Source organism: Carcharodon carcharias, chromosome 14, assembly GCF_017639515.1.
Source record: "Carcharodon carcharias isolate sCarCar2 chromosome 14, sCarCar2.pri, whole genome shotgun sequence".
NCBI lineage: Eukaryota > Metazoa > Chordata > Chondrichthyes > Lamniformes > Lamnidae > Carcharodon > Carcharodon carcharias.
Window position 1 is genome coordinate 128,373,445 of NC_054480.1, and position 13,943 is coordinate 128,387,387.

Genomic DNA, 13,943 nt, shown 5'->3' on the forward strand with positions numbered 1-13,943 from the left:
GCTGTACCTGTCCTGGGGGTGTTTGATGGGGACAGTCTAGGAGGAGCTAAAAAAGGAACTCCAGCAGGGAGCACCACCTTCAATGGAGGGAGAGAGAAACATCTGTAACACCTTCTATTCAATCCATTTACAGAGACCGTGCTGCAGATGGAACAATTGCCCGCATTGAGCATTAAATTTTATTCATTCATGGGATCATACAGCATTACACACTCATTTTAGTTACAACATGGGTATATACAGACTAAGCTCCCTCTGCACTGCTCCCATCAAACACTTGCAGGGCAGGTACGGGGTTAGACACAGAGTAAAGCTCCCCCTACACTGTCCCATTAAACACTACCACTTATGATGGAAGGAAGGTCAATGATGAAGCAGCTGGAGATGGTTGGGCCAGGACACTAGCCTGAGGAACTCCTCCAGCGATGTTGTGAGACTGAGATGATTGGCCTCCAACAAGCACAAACATCTTCCTTTGTGCCAGATATGACTCCAACCAGTGGAGTTTCCCCCGATTCCCATTGACTTCAGTTTTGCTAGAGATACGTGATGCCACACATGGCCAAATGCTGCCCTGATGTTAAGGGCGGTAATCCTTATCTCACCTCGTGATTTCAGCTCTTTCGTCCATGTTTGAACCAAGGCTGTAATGAGGCCAGGAGCTGAGTGACCCTGGTGGAACTCAAACTGAGCATCATTGAGCAGGTTATTGCTGAGTAAGTGCTGCTTGATAGCACTGTCAACGGCACTGTCCATTTGAGTACAGGTTCTACCAGCCTGGGCAGCACATCAATATCCCACCTAGGCATCCAGTCAGTAAATGCCAGCTGGCTATCTGACAATGGGAGCTTCATGTGCCAGTATAATGCTGCTTTGGTCCGCTGCCTGTGTATGGAAGGGTTCTCCAGCTGGGATCACTACACAGTCATTAGGAGGGGAAATCCTGCCTCATGAGGAGCCCAGATCATTACAGTATCTCCATTCGTCAACCCTACTTCAATTAACTTACATAACACAGAGCAGGGTTGATGCTGGCACCTTACACTCAGCACCGATTGAAAGCATTCCCTTCATCTTTCTGAGGACAGTCTCACCTGCAGGCGTATTCAACAGTATATATCGCACCTTGGCACTGCTCCTCCACTCCTTGCATGTCTGTCTGTGGGGCAAATAAAAGGAGGGAAATTTAACAGACCAATCCTGCTGATCAAATCACAGCATTTTATTTTCAGGATAAGGGAATCTTTCCTTTCATAAAGCTAGACCGATCAAACCTGCGTCTGCAATGCACTCGGGCTCCCTGTACCATCGACACCATGGGATGGGTTCCATGGGGCTGATACATAGGTATCAACACAAAAAGAAATCAGTGTGTGCATGTGGCTGTGTGAGGGCAGTTTACCCGCAAGTGACTGTGTTACTTCCATAGGTGATAGTGCAGGTGCTGTTTCCTTTGCTTGTAAAAGAGAGCATGCTCTGTTAGCTGCATGTGATTGTGAGCCCACGTGTGATCGTATGAGTTCTGTTCCCTGTGTGTTTGCTCTGTAAAAGGTGCTGTTACACATGAGGACTGCAGTCAGCCCCATCGGTGTAGTGCCCCCTCCCTGGCCGGTGTCGGTGGTGAACTAATGGAGGAGGAAAAAGCACCACTGCCCAACTCACCCCCGTTATTCTCCTGTTCCCCAGTCACAAACACAGGGTGAAGAAGTGAGATCAGCAGAATCAACATCCACACAGCAGGAGAAACTGAGACAAGTCCCTGATACCTCAGTGGCTATATGATGCCTGTCCAGTGCAAAATAGGAAATCTGGACTTCAACCTGTGTTAATCTGGCTGATCCTGGCCAGGGGTAACACCCAGGTCAATGTGACGGGATTTTGGTACCTTCGAGGTAGGAATATTTGGGAAAGGGTGGGAGTGGAGGGACAGGATGATAAAAAACAGAAACAAGCCTGCTTGAGGATACTACCCAGGAAGTCTAGCTGGAAAGCTCACAACTGTGTTGAGAACAGTTGGCCACGATGGTTCCTGCAGTCAACTAGCTTCTGTAGACAGCAGATAACTAATATTGCTGATGAGGCAGTAGGAAGAGGAAGAGAGCTAGGGTAGGAAGGGTGGGAACAGGGGGAGATCTGCCTGGTTATTTCCTGTCAGCAATGGACAATGAAAATGGACACAATTGGAGCAGATATAATTCAAATGCAAGGCAGCAATTCCCCATCACTCATTCGCCGCCACCCCCCGGCCGCCGCCTCACCTTGTGCTGCACCAGCTCTGGGAGGGATCGGCGCACGTGCTCTTGCAGTCGGTACAGAGCCACCGATGGCTCATTGGCCAAGAAGTACATACTTTCTGTGAATTTATCTGTAACTGAATGAGAGCCCAATCATTAGACCATGTGTGACTTATGGAGCTGCCCTCTCTCAGGCAGCCACAGCGCATGATTTATCCGGCACAGATTATTGAAACAAAATTGTATTTGTATAGCGCCGCTCAAGTAGTAAACCATCCTGAAGCTCTTTGGTTAAGCAACACCTCAATTTTAAAATTCTCACCCTTGTTTTCAAATCCCTCCGTGGCCTCACCCCTCCTTATCTCTGTAACGTCCTCCATCCCCACAATCCTGCGAGTTATCTGTGCTCCTCCAATTCTGGCCTCCTAACCCTTCCCCATTTCCAGCGTTCTAGCATTGGCGGCAGTGCTTTCAGGTGCCTGGCCCCAAGCTCTGGAATTCCCTCCCTCTCTTTCCACCTTTAAGAGACTCTTTTGAAACCTACTTCTTTGTCCAGGCTTCTGGCCACCTTCCTAACACCTCATGCAGCTCAGTGTCAAATTGTTTTTGATAACCCTCCTGTGAAGTATTTTGGGACACTTTATTATATTAAAGATGCTTTATAAATACAGGTTGTGGCTGTAAAGCTTTATGGGACATCCTGAGGCAAGTTTATTTACTTAACTTGAATTTAAGACTACCTGTTCACTTTTAAATGCTCCAACTGATATTCTTTAAAAAGGCACAAAAAATTAAAATCAGCAGAGCAGACTTCGTCACATATAGTTTTCTCTCGAAGACATTTTCAATATCACCTTCCCTCTCTCAGAGCATCAATGTAAAACCACGGCCCAATGTGATTAACAGTCTCCAGCCCCATGTTAGCTCAAATTCATCTTCCTGGCAGGAAATTATTGAGCAATTGGAATACAGCAACATAAACAAAATGGTAACTGAGGTGCTGGGAAATAAACAAACATTCAACATCATAGGCTAAGTGAACTCAGTGGCGTTGAATCTAGAGTGAACATGTCATGGACAATTTGAGCACAAGAGGTCACTCAGTCCATCTCTTTCTTGGACTCCCCTCTGTCCTCAATGCCTGACCACTGACACTGAACTCTCTTTCCCTAGGGAAAGTCAACTCTGGCTGGACAAATTCCTGGAGGTTTTGTCATTTGACCTCCCACCACACGATCCAATCAAACAGCATTTTGTTTTCTCCCCTCTCTCCAGTAGCAATTTAAAAAAAACACATACTTCTTTTATATAGCACCTTTCATGACCTCAGGACATCAAAATGCACGTTACACCCAATGAAATACTTTTGAAGTGTAGTCACTGTAGCAATGAAGGAAACACAGCAGCCAATTTCTGCACAGCAAGATGCCATAAACAGCAATCACATTCCCAGAGCTGCACTGTCGGTAGGTGCTACCTGAACGAGACATTAAACCGAGGCCCTATCAACGCTCCTAGGTGGACGTAAAAGATCCCATGGTGTTATTTCGAAGAGGAGCAGAGGAGTTCTCCCTGGTGATCTGGCCAATATTTATCCCTCAACCAACATCGCAAAAGCAGAATATCTGATCGTGATCACATTGCTATTTGTGGGAGCTTGCTGTGCATCAATTAGCTGACGCGTTTCCTACATTACAACAGTGGCTCCACTTCAAAAAAAAAAAGTACTTAACTGGCTGTAAAACACTTTTGGGGATGTGCTGAGCATTTGAAAGGCGCTATATAAAGGCAAGCTCCTTCCTTCTTATTCTGCCTTTAGAGCCAGTTCTGTCGATTCCCACTTCCTGCCCCTTTAATTCCATCTTTGGCTGCTCACAACCCCTCCTGAGGGTTTTTAGGTGGGAGGGAGGTCTGCATAAAAACGTACATAGGAAGCTCTCACCCTTCTTAACTTTCAAGTGCATCTCTTGTTCCTCCATCTTCAATCTGCAACCACTTCCTGCCCCATCCCCAGGAAATGCTCACCCATCCTACCTTCCCCTCTAGAAAACTAACACCATCAACAACAGTTCCACCCTCCCCCTCTGTTCTTTTATTTATTTCAGTTATGTTTTTTTCCCCCCCAGATCATGGTTTATTATTTTGTGGACAATTTTCTTTTAATAACTTCCCCTTGCCTTGCAAAAGAGGACTAAAATCAGAACTCAATTGCGGTGGTGCCTTCCTAGTGTGTCCCAATAGCACAACTGGAGTTGGCAACCTTCCAGGATTGTCCTGGACTCTCCAGGAATTACAGATTAATCTCCAGGATACATCCAAGAGCAAACTGATAGGAGCATTTACAATTTTTTTAAAAAGTTTTGAACACTTTTATTCACTAGTTAAATAAATATTGGAGTGGGGAAGAAATAGGCTGTTACACTAACCATCAAGCATCATCCAATCAAGCAATGGAGAGTCTGTTTAGCTTTCAAATGGTCAGTGGGGGAAAGTGGAGGGCACTGCCAGGATGCACATGTTGGGCAACTGATGTTAGGAGGGTTTGGGGGAAGCACTTGGGGGGTTGGGGGGTTGTGGTGGGGGTGCAAGCAGTTGGCAATGGGAAGCGTTGGGATTACAACTCCAAGAATACATTCAACCAACAATGGGAAAACCTGCCGGTGTATCTCTATTCACATGAGTCAGTACATTGTGTGTTGGTCAGCTATTTGACCACAGGGGGCATCACCCCCAAGCACAATCTGTTTCCCACTTGATATCCATATGGAGGCCATTATGCTGTACCACATTGAAGTTACAACATCAATTTGCATTTATGTAGCACCTGTACCGCAGAAGAACCTCCCGAGGTGCTTCACAGAGGGGTGATCGATAAACATGGACTACTAAGTAAGGAGATATGAAGAGGGATGACCAAAACATTGGTCAAAGAGGTGGATTTTAAGGAGGGGCTTGAAGAGATAGAGGTGCTTTGGGAGGAAATTGCAAAATATGGAGGCCAGACAACTGAAAGCATAGCCGCCAAAACCAGAAGGAAAAACCAGTAAAACTTGGAAATGTCAGGTACAGGTCTGAACTAGTCTTCTGTACCTTAAAATGGAACTCCAGTTCGGACCAGTACCAGCCATTTCAATATAAAAGCAAAATACTGTGGATGCTGGAAATCTGAAACAAAAACAAAAATAGCTGGAAAAACTCAGCAGGTCTGACAGCATCTGCGGAGAGGAACACAGTTAACAGACTCGAAACGTTAACTGTGTTCCTCTCCGTGGATGCTGTCAGACCTGCTGAGTTTTTCCAGCCATTTCAAGTCTTACTGGTTTTTCCATGTGCAAGAGGCTAGAGTCAGACTTTGAGCGGGTTAACCTGATTCAATGGCGGACTGTGCTTGAGGGGCTGAATAGCCTCCTCCTGTTGCTAGGCTTCTGTGTGATGCTGGAGGAAGTTGTGGAGATAGGGGAGGACAATCCTTTGTTGTGGAAAGTCCAGAACAAGGGGACATAATATTAAAATTAGATCTCAGCTATTCAGGAGGGAAATCTGGAGCTACTCTTTCACAAAGGGTAGCAGGAATCTAGAACTCTCTTCCCCAAATGTCTGTGGATGCAGGCGGTCAATTGAAAATTTCAAGACTGAAGTCAATAGATTTTTGTTGGGTGAGGATATCAAGGGATATAGAGCAAAGGTGAGTAAATGAGGTTGAGGTACCTATTAGACATGAGCTAATTGAACGGTAGAGCAGACTCGAGGGGCTGAATAGCCTCCTCCTGTTTCTGTGTCACTGGAATTTTATATCAAATGACAGCAGGTTCCACACTTGAGTGTGAAAAGGCCACAGCTTGGCACAACAGGTTCCAGGCTGAATCCCTTGCCTGTGTGAAGCCCGTCTTCTGGGTGTGGGAGGAGTTAACCAGCCTGAGTTTGAGCTGCTGGTTGCTCTCCACTGCCCCCTGCGGGCAATGAATATATATTTATAAGTGAGTGAGGATTGATTCAGATTCAACTGCGAAAGCCCCCATGGTGGAACAGCATTCCGACACACACCTCTCCACACTCGCAGATGAGCTACAGAAGGGCTCCTATGCCAACTATGCAATAGATCCCAGAATGAGTCAATTCCTTCTGGCAACTTCAGTCTCCACCTGTGCTGAGATAGATGATCCCTTCTGGAAGGCAGCAGTTAAACAATCAGAAGGGCTTCTCACTCCATCAGTGGTGCCTGTCTGAAGCCGCATAGGTGGGAACATCATGTGAGCACAGAATTGAGTTTGACTGTGAAGCCTTACCCAGTCAAGCAGCTCATTACCTATTTGTTGCCTCAGCTCCCATAGGTGAACAATGACAAATCACTCGGGCATTGGTGGAAATGCAGACAACTGCAGAAACTTTCTCCCCAAGAAGAGTCAAGCTGGTCCCTTCAGGTGGATCTGACCCCCACCCCAGGAAAGTCAGCACCGCAGGAGGACCTGTTTCCCAGGGAGAATCAGCACCCATGGGATGACCCATCCCTCAGGGAGGGTCAGCACCTTCAATACAGGAAGGCAGAAAGCAGGAGGGAGCAATAATTATATAAAGTCAGAGAATCAGTTCTGCACAAACTGCATCCTGCCCCCTCCCCCACAAACCATGCGACCTCAAAACATCTAAAATGAAATAATAGTTTGTTTTAATGATATAGCTTTCAGAATGTCCTGCTGGGTTGATTGAATGAGCCCTGTGCATGAGTAGGCCAGCACTCTGCAACAGGCTTCAGCTGAATATTAATGACACAAAGTGGCAGTTCCTGCCAGTACTGTACAAGAGCAGAATGCCAGTCTGCCAGCCTGCTGTCTGCATGTCACTGGGGTATATTTTCACAGTACTCGTTTTTCTTGAGTCTCTTATTTCTCTCCCTCCATTTTTCATCCTCTCTGCTGAAGGTGCTGACATATGCAGGGACATGATTCCTGTGCCAGTACATTATCACAGGACATCATTGCAGCTGAACTCCATCGTGCCTTTAACCCACAGACATTTTCTATCAGGGCTCATCAGAAATTCAGCAGGAGAAGCAACTTATCAACAGTCCACTCACCACCTTAGACATTCACTCCTTCCCCCATCACTTGATCACAGTAGCAGCAGTGTGTACCATCTACAAGATGCACTGTAGCAACTCACCTAGGCTCCTTCGACAGCACCTTCCCAAACTGCAAACTCCACCATTTAGGACACGGACAGGAGGCACATGGAAACACCAACACCCAAGTTCCTCTCCGAGTCACGCACCATTCCGGCTTGGACAAATATCGTTGTTCCTTTCTCACCTCTGGGTCAAAATCCTTTGGCTCTATGACAGCACTGTGGGAGCACCTTCACCACAAGGACTGCAGCGGTTCACTACCTTTTTTTAAATTATTTCGCAGGATGTGGATGTCACTGGCTGGGCCAGCATTTATTGCCCATCCCTAATTGCCCTTGAGAAGGTGGTGGTGAGCTGCCTTCTTGAACCGCTGCAGTCCATGTGGTGTAGGTACACCTACAGTGCTGTTAGGGAGGGAGTTCCAGGACTTTGACCCAGCGACAATGAAGGAACATCGATAAATTTCCAGGTCAGGGTGGTGAGTGACTTGGCAGAGAACTTGCAGGTGGTGGTGTTCCCATCTATCTGCTGCCCTTGTCCTTCTAGGTGGTAGAGGTCACAGGTTTGGAAGGTGCAATTAAGGAGCCTTGGTGAGTTGTTACAGTGCATCTTGTAGATGATACACACTGCTGCAACTGTGCATCAGTGGTGGAGGGAGTAGATGTTGAAGGTGCTGGATGGGGTACCAATCAAGCGGGCTGCTTTGTCCTGGATGGTGTTAAACATCTTGAGTGTTGTTGTAGCTGCATTCATCCAGGCAAGTGGAGAATACTCACAGAACTCATTTCTCGTTATCTTGACTCCCTTCTCTCTCCCCTTGTCCTGTCCCTTCCCACCTAAATCCATGATTCCTCTGACACCTTACGTCACATCAACAATTTTCAGTTCCTTGGCCCCAACCGCTTCCTCTTCACCATGGACGTCCAATCCCTCTACACCTCCATCCCCCACCAGGATGGTCTGAGGGCCCTTAGCTTCTTCCTCGAACAGAGGCCCAAACAATCCCCATCCACCACTACTCTCCTCCGTCTGGCTGAACTTGTTCTCACACTGAACAATTTCTCCTTCAACTCCTCTCACTTCCTCCAAATAAAAGGTGTGGCTATGGGTACCCGCATGGTCCCCAGCTACGCCTGTCTCTTTATGGGGTATGTGGAACATTCCTGGTTCCAGTCCTACTCCGGCCCCCTTCCACAACTCTTTCTCCGGTACATCGATGATTACTTCGGTGCTGCTTCATGCTCTCGTCGGGACTTGGAAAAATTTATTAATTTTGCTTCCAATCTCCACCCCTCCATCATTTTCACGTGGTCCATCTCTGACACTTCCCTTCCCTTCCTTGACCTCTCTGTCTCAATCTCTGGTGATAGACTGTCCACCAATATCCATTACAAACCCACCGACTCCCACAGCTACCTCGACTACAGCTCCTCACACCCCGCTTCCTGTAAGGACTCCATCCCATTCTCTCAGTTCCTTCACTTCCGTCACATCTGTTCTGATGATGCTACCTTCAAAAACAGTTCCTCTGACATGTCCTCCTTCTTCCTTAACCGAGGTTTTCCACCCACGGTCGTTGACAGGGCCCTCAACCATGTCCGGCCCATCTCCCGCGCATCCACCCTCACGTCTTCTCCTCCCTCCCAGAAACACGATAGGGTCCCCCTTGTCCTCACTTATCACCCCACCAGCCTCCGCATTCAAAAGATCATACTCCGCCATTTCCGCCAGCTCCAGCATGATGCCACCACTAAACACATCTTCCCTTCACCCCCACTATCGGCATTCCGTAGGGATCGCTCCCTCCGGGACACCCTGGTCCACTCCTCCATCACCCCCTACTCCTCAACCCCCTCCTATGGCACCTCCCCATGCCCACGCAAAAGATGTAACACCTGCCCCTTCACTTCCTCTCTCCTCACTGTCCAAGGGCCCAAACACTCCTTTCAAGTGAAGCAGCATTTCACTTGCATTTCCCCCAACTTAGTCTACTGCATTCGTTGCTCCCAATGTCGTCTCCTCTACATTGGAGAGACCAGACGTAAACTGGGCGACCGCTTTGCAGAACACCTGCGGTCTGTCCGCAAGAATGACCCAAACCTCCCTGTCCCTTGCCATTTTAACACTCCACCCTGCTCTCTTGCCCACATGTCTGTCCTTGGCTTGCTGCATTGTTCCAGTGAAGCCCAACGCAAACTGGAGGAACAACACCTCATCTTCCGACTAGGCACTTTACAGTCTGCCGGACTGAATATTGAATTCAACAACTTTAGGTCTTGAGCTCCCTCCTCCATCCCCACTCCTTTTCTGTTTCTTCCCCCTTCCTTTTGTTTTTTCCAATAAATTATATAGATTTTTCTTTTCCCACCTATTTCCATTATTTTTAAATATTTTAAAATCTTTTATGCTCCCCCCACCCCCACTAGAGCTGTACCTTGAGTGCCCTACCATCCATTCTTAATTAGCACATTCGTTTAGATAATATCATCAACTTCAACACCTATGTGTTCTTTTGTTCTTTTGCCTGTGACATCTTTTGATGATCTGTTCCTATCACTGCTTGCTTGTCCCTACAACCACACCACCCCCCCCACTTCTCTCCCTTCCAGCCCCACCCCCCCCCCGCCAACATCTTAAACCAGCTTATATTTCACCCCCTCCTTGGATTCACCTAGTTCTGTTGAAGGGTCATGAGGACTCGAAACGTCAACTCTTTTCTTCCCCGCCGATGCTGCCAGACCTGCTGAGTTTTGCCAGGTAATTCTGTTTTTGTTTTGAGAATATTCCATCACACTCCTGATTGTGCCTTGTAGATGTGGACAGTGTTTGGGGAGTCAGGAGTCAGGAGGTGAGTTACTCTCCATGGAATTCCCAGCCTCTGACCTGAGCTTTTAGCCACAGTATTTATTTAGCTGGTCCAGTTCAGTTCCTGGTAAATGGTAACCCCCAGGGTGTTGTGGGGGATTCAGTGATGGCAATGCATTGAATGTCAAGGGAGATGGTTAGATTCTCTTCTGTTGGAGATGGTCATTGCCTGGTACTTGTGTAGCGTGGACATTACTTGCCACTTAACAGCCCAAGCCTGAATATTGTCTAGGTCTTGCTGCATATGTATATGGACTGCTTCAGTATCTGAGGAATTGCGAATGTTGCTGAACATTGTGCAATCAACGACAAACATCCCCATTTCTGACCTTATCAAGGGTAGTTAGGGGTGAACATTAAATGCCGACCTTGCTGGTGATGCTCGCATTCACAGAATTAATATTTTAAAAATCCAGGCTGATTTTCTCCCCCACTTCGCTTATCTCCAAAAACTCTGCTTTCCTCCAATTCTGGCCTTGGTACATCTCCCACTCTCTCATCCCACCACTGACAGCTGTCTATGCCCTAAGACCTAGAATTCCTCTCCCCCTCCTTAAAATCTCCCTCCTCGTTTCAGTGTCAGATTTTTATCTGATTGTGCACCTGTGAGGTACCTTGGGATACTTTCAGATAAAGGTGCTATGCAAATGCATGTTGCTGTTTACATTTTATAAGTCTGAAAATTGGAGAAGGGCGTTTCTGATTGGTAGATAAATTCTAAATCAGAATCACAGAATGGTACAAAAGGAGGCTACTCTGCCCATCATGACCATGCTGATTCTTTGGTAGAGCTATCCAGATTGGTCCCACTCTCTAATCGCTTTCCCCGCAATCCTGTAAATTTTACTCCTTCAAATATTTATCCAGTTTCCTTTTGAAAGTTACTATTGAATTTACTTCCACTGTCCTTTCAGGCAGTGTATTCCAGATCACAACTCTTTTTCTTCTGGGGGTGTGTGAGGTGAACCAAGCACACGATTACCTCTGTTTCCATTGCTATATTTTCCTGGAACAGGTCACCAGCCTGGAACCAGGGTCTATAGCTTGAAGCATTCCATGCCACATCAAGCATGGCTGACCAGGAGACTCTCCCACCCTTGTTGCCTGCCATGGGAAGGATTTGCAGGTTGTTAATCAACCTGTTTGGCCACGTTATGAACACAGCTCCCTTGGCCATCAAGTCCTGGGGGATGAGATTCAAACCGGAAGCTTCTGGCTCAGAGTTAGGGACACAAGGACCACCGATTGTAACAATCCACTGCATTAAAAAAGTTTCCTCCTGTCGCCTCTGGTAATGTCAGCAACCTGAGAACACATTAATGGGAAAGAGGACCTAAACTTTAGTTGTTTCGTAATGCAGAGCTTGAGTATTGCTGAAAAAGAGACATGTCAAAGCTGTTCATCTTGCACTCACCAGGATACTACGCAAGAATACCAATATCAGGGGAAAACAACAATTTATTATTGTATGAGAAATTCAATTGGTGCATCCTCCATGGCAACGCCCTTACCAATCAGAGTTCACATTCCAATCAATTAGCACTCTCTTCTCATACAGTATAGATTGTTTTCCCCTATATTGGTATTCTCGTGTAGTGTCTTGAGGAGTACAAAACAAAAAGCTTCAACATGTCTCTTTCTTCGGCAATACTCAGATTTAAACTTTACACATAAACCTCTGAGACTACATGGTACAAACCTAAACACTTCACAAAGCCAAGACTGCCCACCCACACCACTCCCCCAAACCCAACCTCAGAGAGACCAGAGAAAACAGCCGCAACAGCACATCCTCGTTATCTTGTGCTTGCTCTGTATAATAATCGGGTGCCTCTAACCCACTTCTAGCCTTTCGTACCCAGCAACAGAGCTGTTCCTAAAGAACGTACATACACACACAAACACACACTGTATTAAAATCACAACCCTGGGCTCTGCCTATTTACAAATGAAACAGCCTGGAAATTAGGTCAGATTCCTTGCAGCTCCTGCACTCTCCGACAGACCTTTTGGGAGCCCTTTTTTTTGCAGCCTGTTACTCTCCTGTTTCTGTTGAAGCTTTGCAATCTGTTCTGACATACAAAATAAAATTACCCTCGCTCGGCTTGGCTTAAAGGGCCATCAACGTCCAGTGGAGACTGAGTGTTTTAATTTTTAAAATACAGGCCTATTTGCTACTTTGGCCACAGCTGGTGACCGGGATTCAAATTGCGCTCAAAATTGTCGTCGTTTTCAGAAGTGTTGAGTAAATAGGCTGCCTGCTGAAAGATAAGCTGCCATAAATCCCACCCCACTTCCAACTCATTGGCTGGCACACTGACTTCAATAATCACTTTGTTTAGTTAATTAATTCTCTTGGAATGTGGGCATCAGTGGCAAGGCTAGCGTGTATTGCCCATCACTAGTTGTCCTGACTGAATGTTTTGCTAGGCCATTTCAGAGGTCAGTCAACATGTTAGCCAGGTCATGGCTGGTTTCCTTCCCTAAAGGACATCCAGTGTTGGATAAGCAGAAATTCCCTCTAGTTAACTGCTGGGAAGACTGAAACCATTGTTTTCAGTCTCTGCTCCAAACTCCATTCCTCAGCTCCTGACCTGGCAACAGTCTGAGAGTAAATCAGCCTGTTCATGACCTTGGTGTCACGTTTGACCCTGCAAGATGGCCTTACGATCTCATATTCGCGCCCTCACTCAGAGCTCCTATTTCCACCCCCCGTAACATCGCACAACTTCACCCCTGTCTCAGCTCATCTGCTGCTGAAACCCTCATCCATGCCTTTGTTACCTCTAGACTTGACTATTCCAATGTAGCCCTGGCTGCTCACCCGCATTCTGCCCACCATAAACTTGAGTTCATCCAAAACTGTCTGCCCCTCTCTTAACTTGCACCAAGTCCTGTCACCTCTGTGCTTGCTGGCCTATATTGGCTCCAAGTCGAGCAACCTGTTGATTTTAAAATTCTCATCCTCATTTTGCAATCCCTCCAGGGCCTCACCACCCCACCGCAACCCTGTAATCTCCTACAACCCTCTGAGGCATCTGTGTTCCTCTAATTCCAGCCACTTGAACATCCGCAACTTTAATTCCTCTACCATTGGCAGCCATATCTTGAGTTGCCTGGGCACTAAGCTCTGGAATTCCCTGACTACACCTTAAAACCAACCCCTTTGACAAGCTTTTGGCCATCTGACTTAATATGTCCTTACGTGGCTCAGTGTCAAACTTTTTTTTGTAATGCTCATGTGAAGCACCTTTAGATGTTTTATCACCTTAAGGGTGAAATGTAAGTTTTTGTTGTATTTATTGTTGTATTAATTAACCATTTGGGATTTTACAACAATCCCAGAGCTTCAAAGCCAATAGATTTTCTTTAAAATGAACTCCAAAGCTCAAAATTCTGCAAGTGTATGCACACGTTCCTTGAATTACAGCATTCATTCAGAGCTCTGCATTACTCATCAGTAACATCAGGAAAGGTCGCTGTCTAAGACCTTTCTGCCATTGTGCACCAAGGGGCTGGGAAAGGTATAGACCCCTCGGGCTGTACAGCTCACAATGAATGTATGCATTGAAAACTAATTGTATTATAATTGTATTGAAGTACCTCAGGGTGCAACATGATGTATGTTGATAACTCCAATACCATTGCACTGTCTGACTGTCTATAATGACCATATTGAAATGATTGTAATATTCATTGATTGTACTGAAGCACCTCGTGAT

General features: G+C 46.4%; 1 protein-coding gene across 14 annotated transcripts in view; it reads right to left on the reverse strand.

Moving 5' to 3' along the window:
- borcs8 (BLOC-1 related complex subunit 8) overlaps window positions 1–4,265 on the reverse strand; it is a 24,051-nt gene extending 19,786 nt beyond the window's left edge. For 12 of the 14 annotated variants that reach the window (XR_005945156.1, XR_005945159.1, XR_005945158.1 and 9 more), the window contains exons 1-3: window positions 4,162–4,232; window positions 2,259–2,371; window positions 1,095–1,159 (exon numbers count right to left, since the gene is read on the reverse strand). Coding sequence is in view for 9 of the 14 variants with exons in the window: in XM_041204838.1 (XP_041060772.1) it covers window positions 1,095–1,159; window positions 2,259–2,371; window positions 4,162–4,213 (230 nt within the window). In the remaining 5 variants the exon portion in view is untranslated. Of the gene's footprint in view, window positions 1–1,094; window positions 1,160–2,258; window positions 2,372–4,161 lie in introns of all 14 variants that reach the window. The other 2 variants (XM_041204836.1, XM_041204842.1) reach the window with 1 other exon arrangement.
- Between the last annotated feature and the right edge of the window lie 9,678 nt (window positions 4,266–13,943).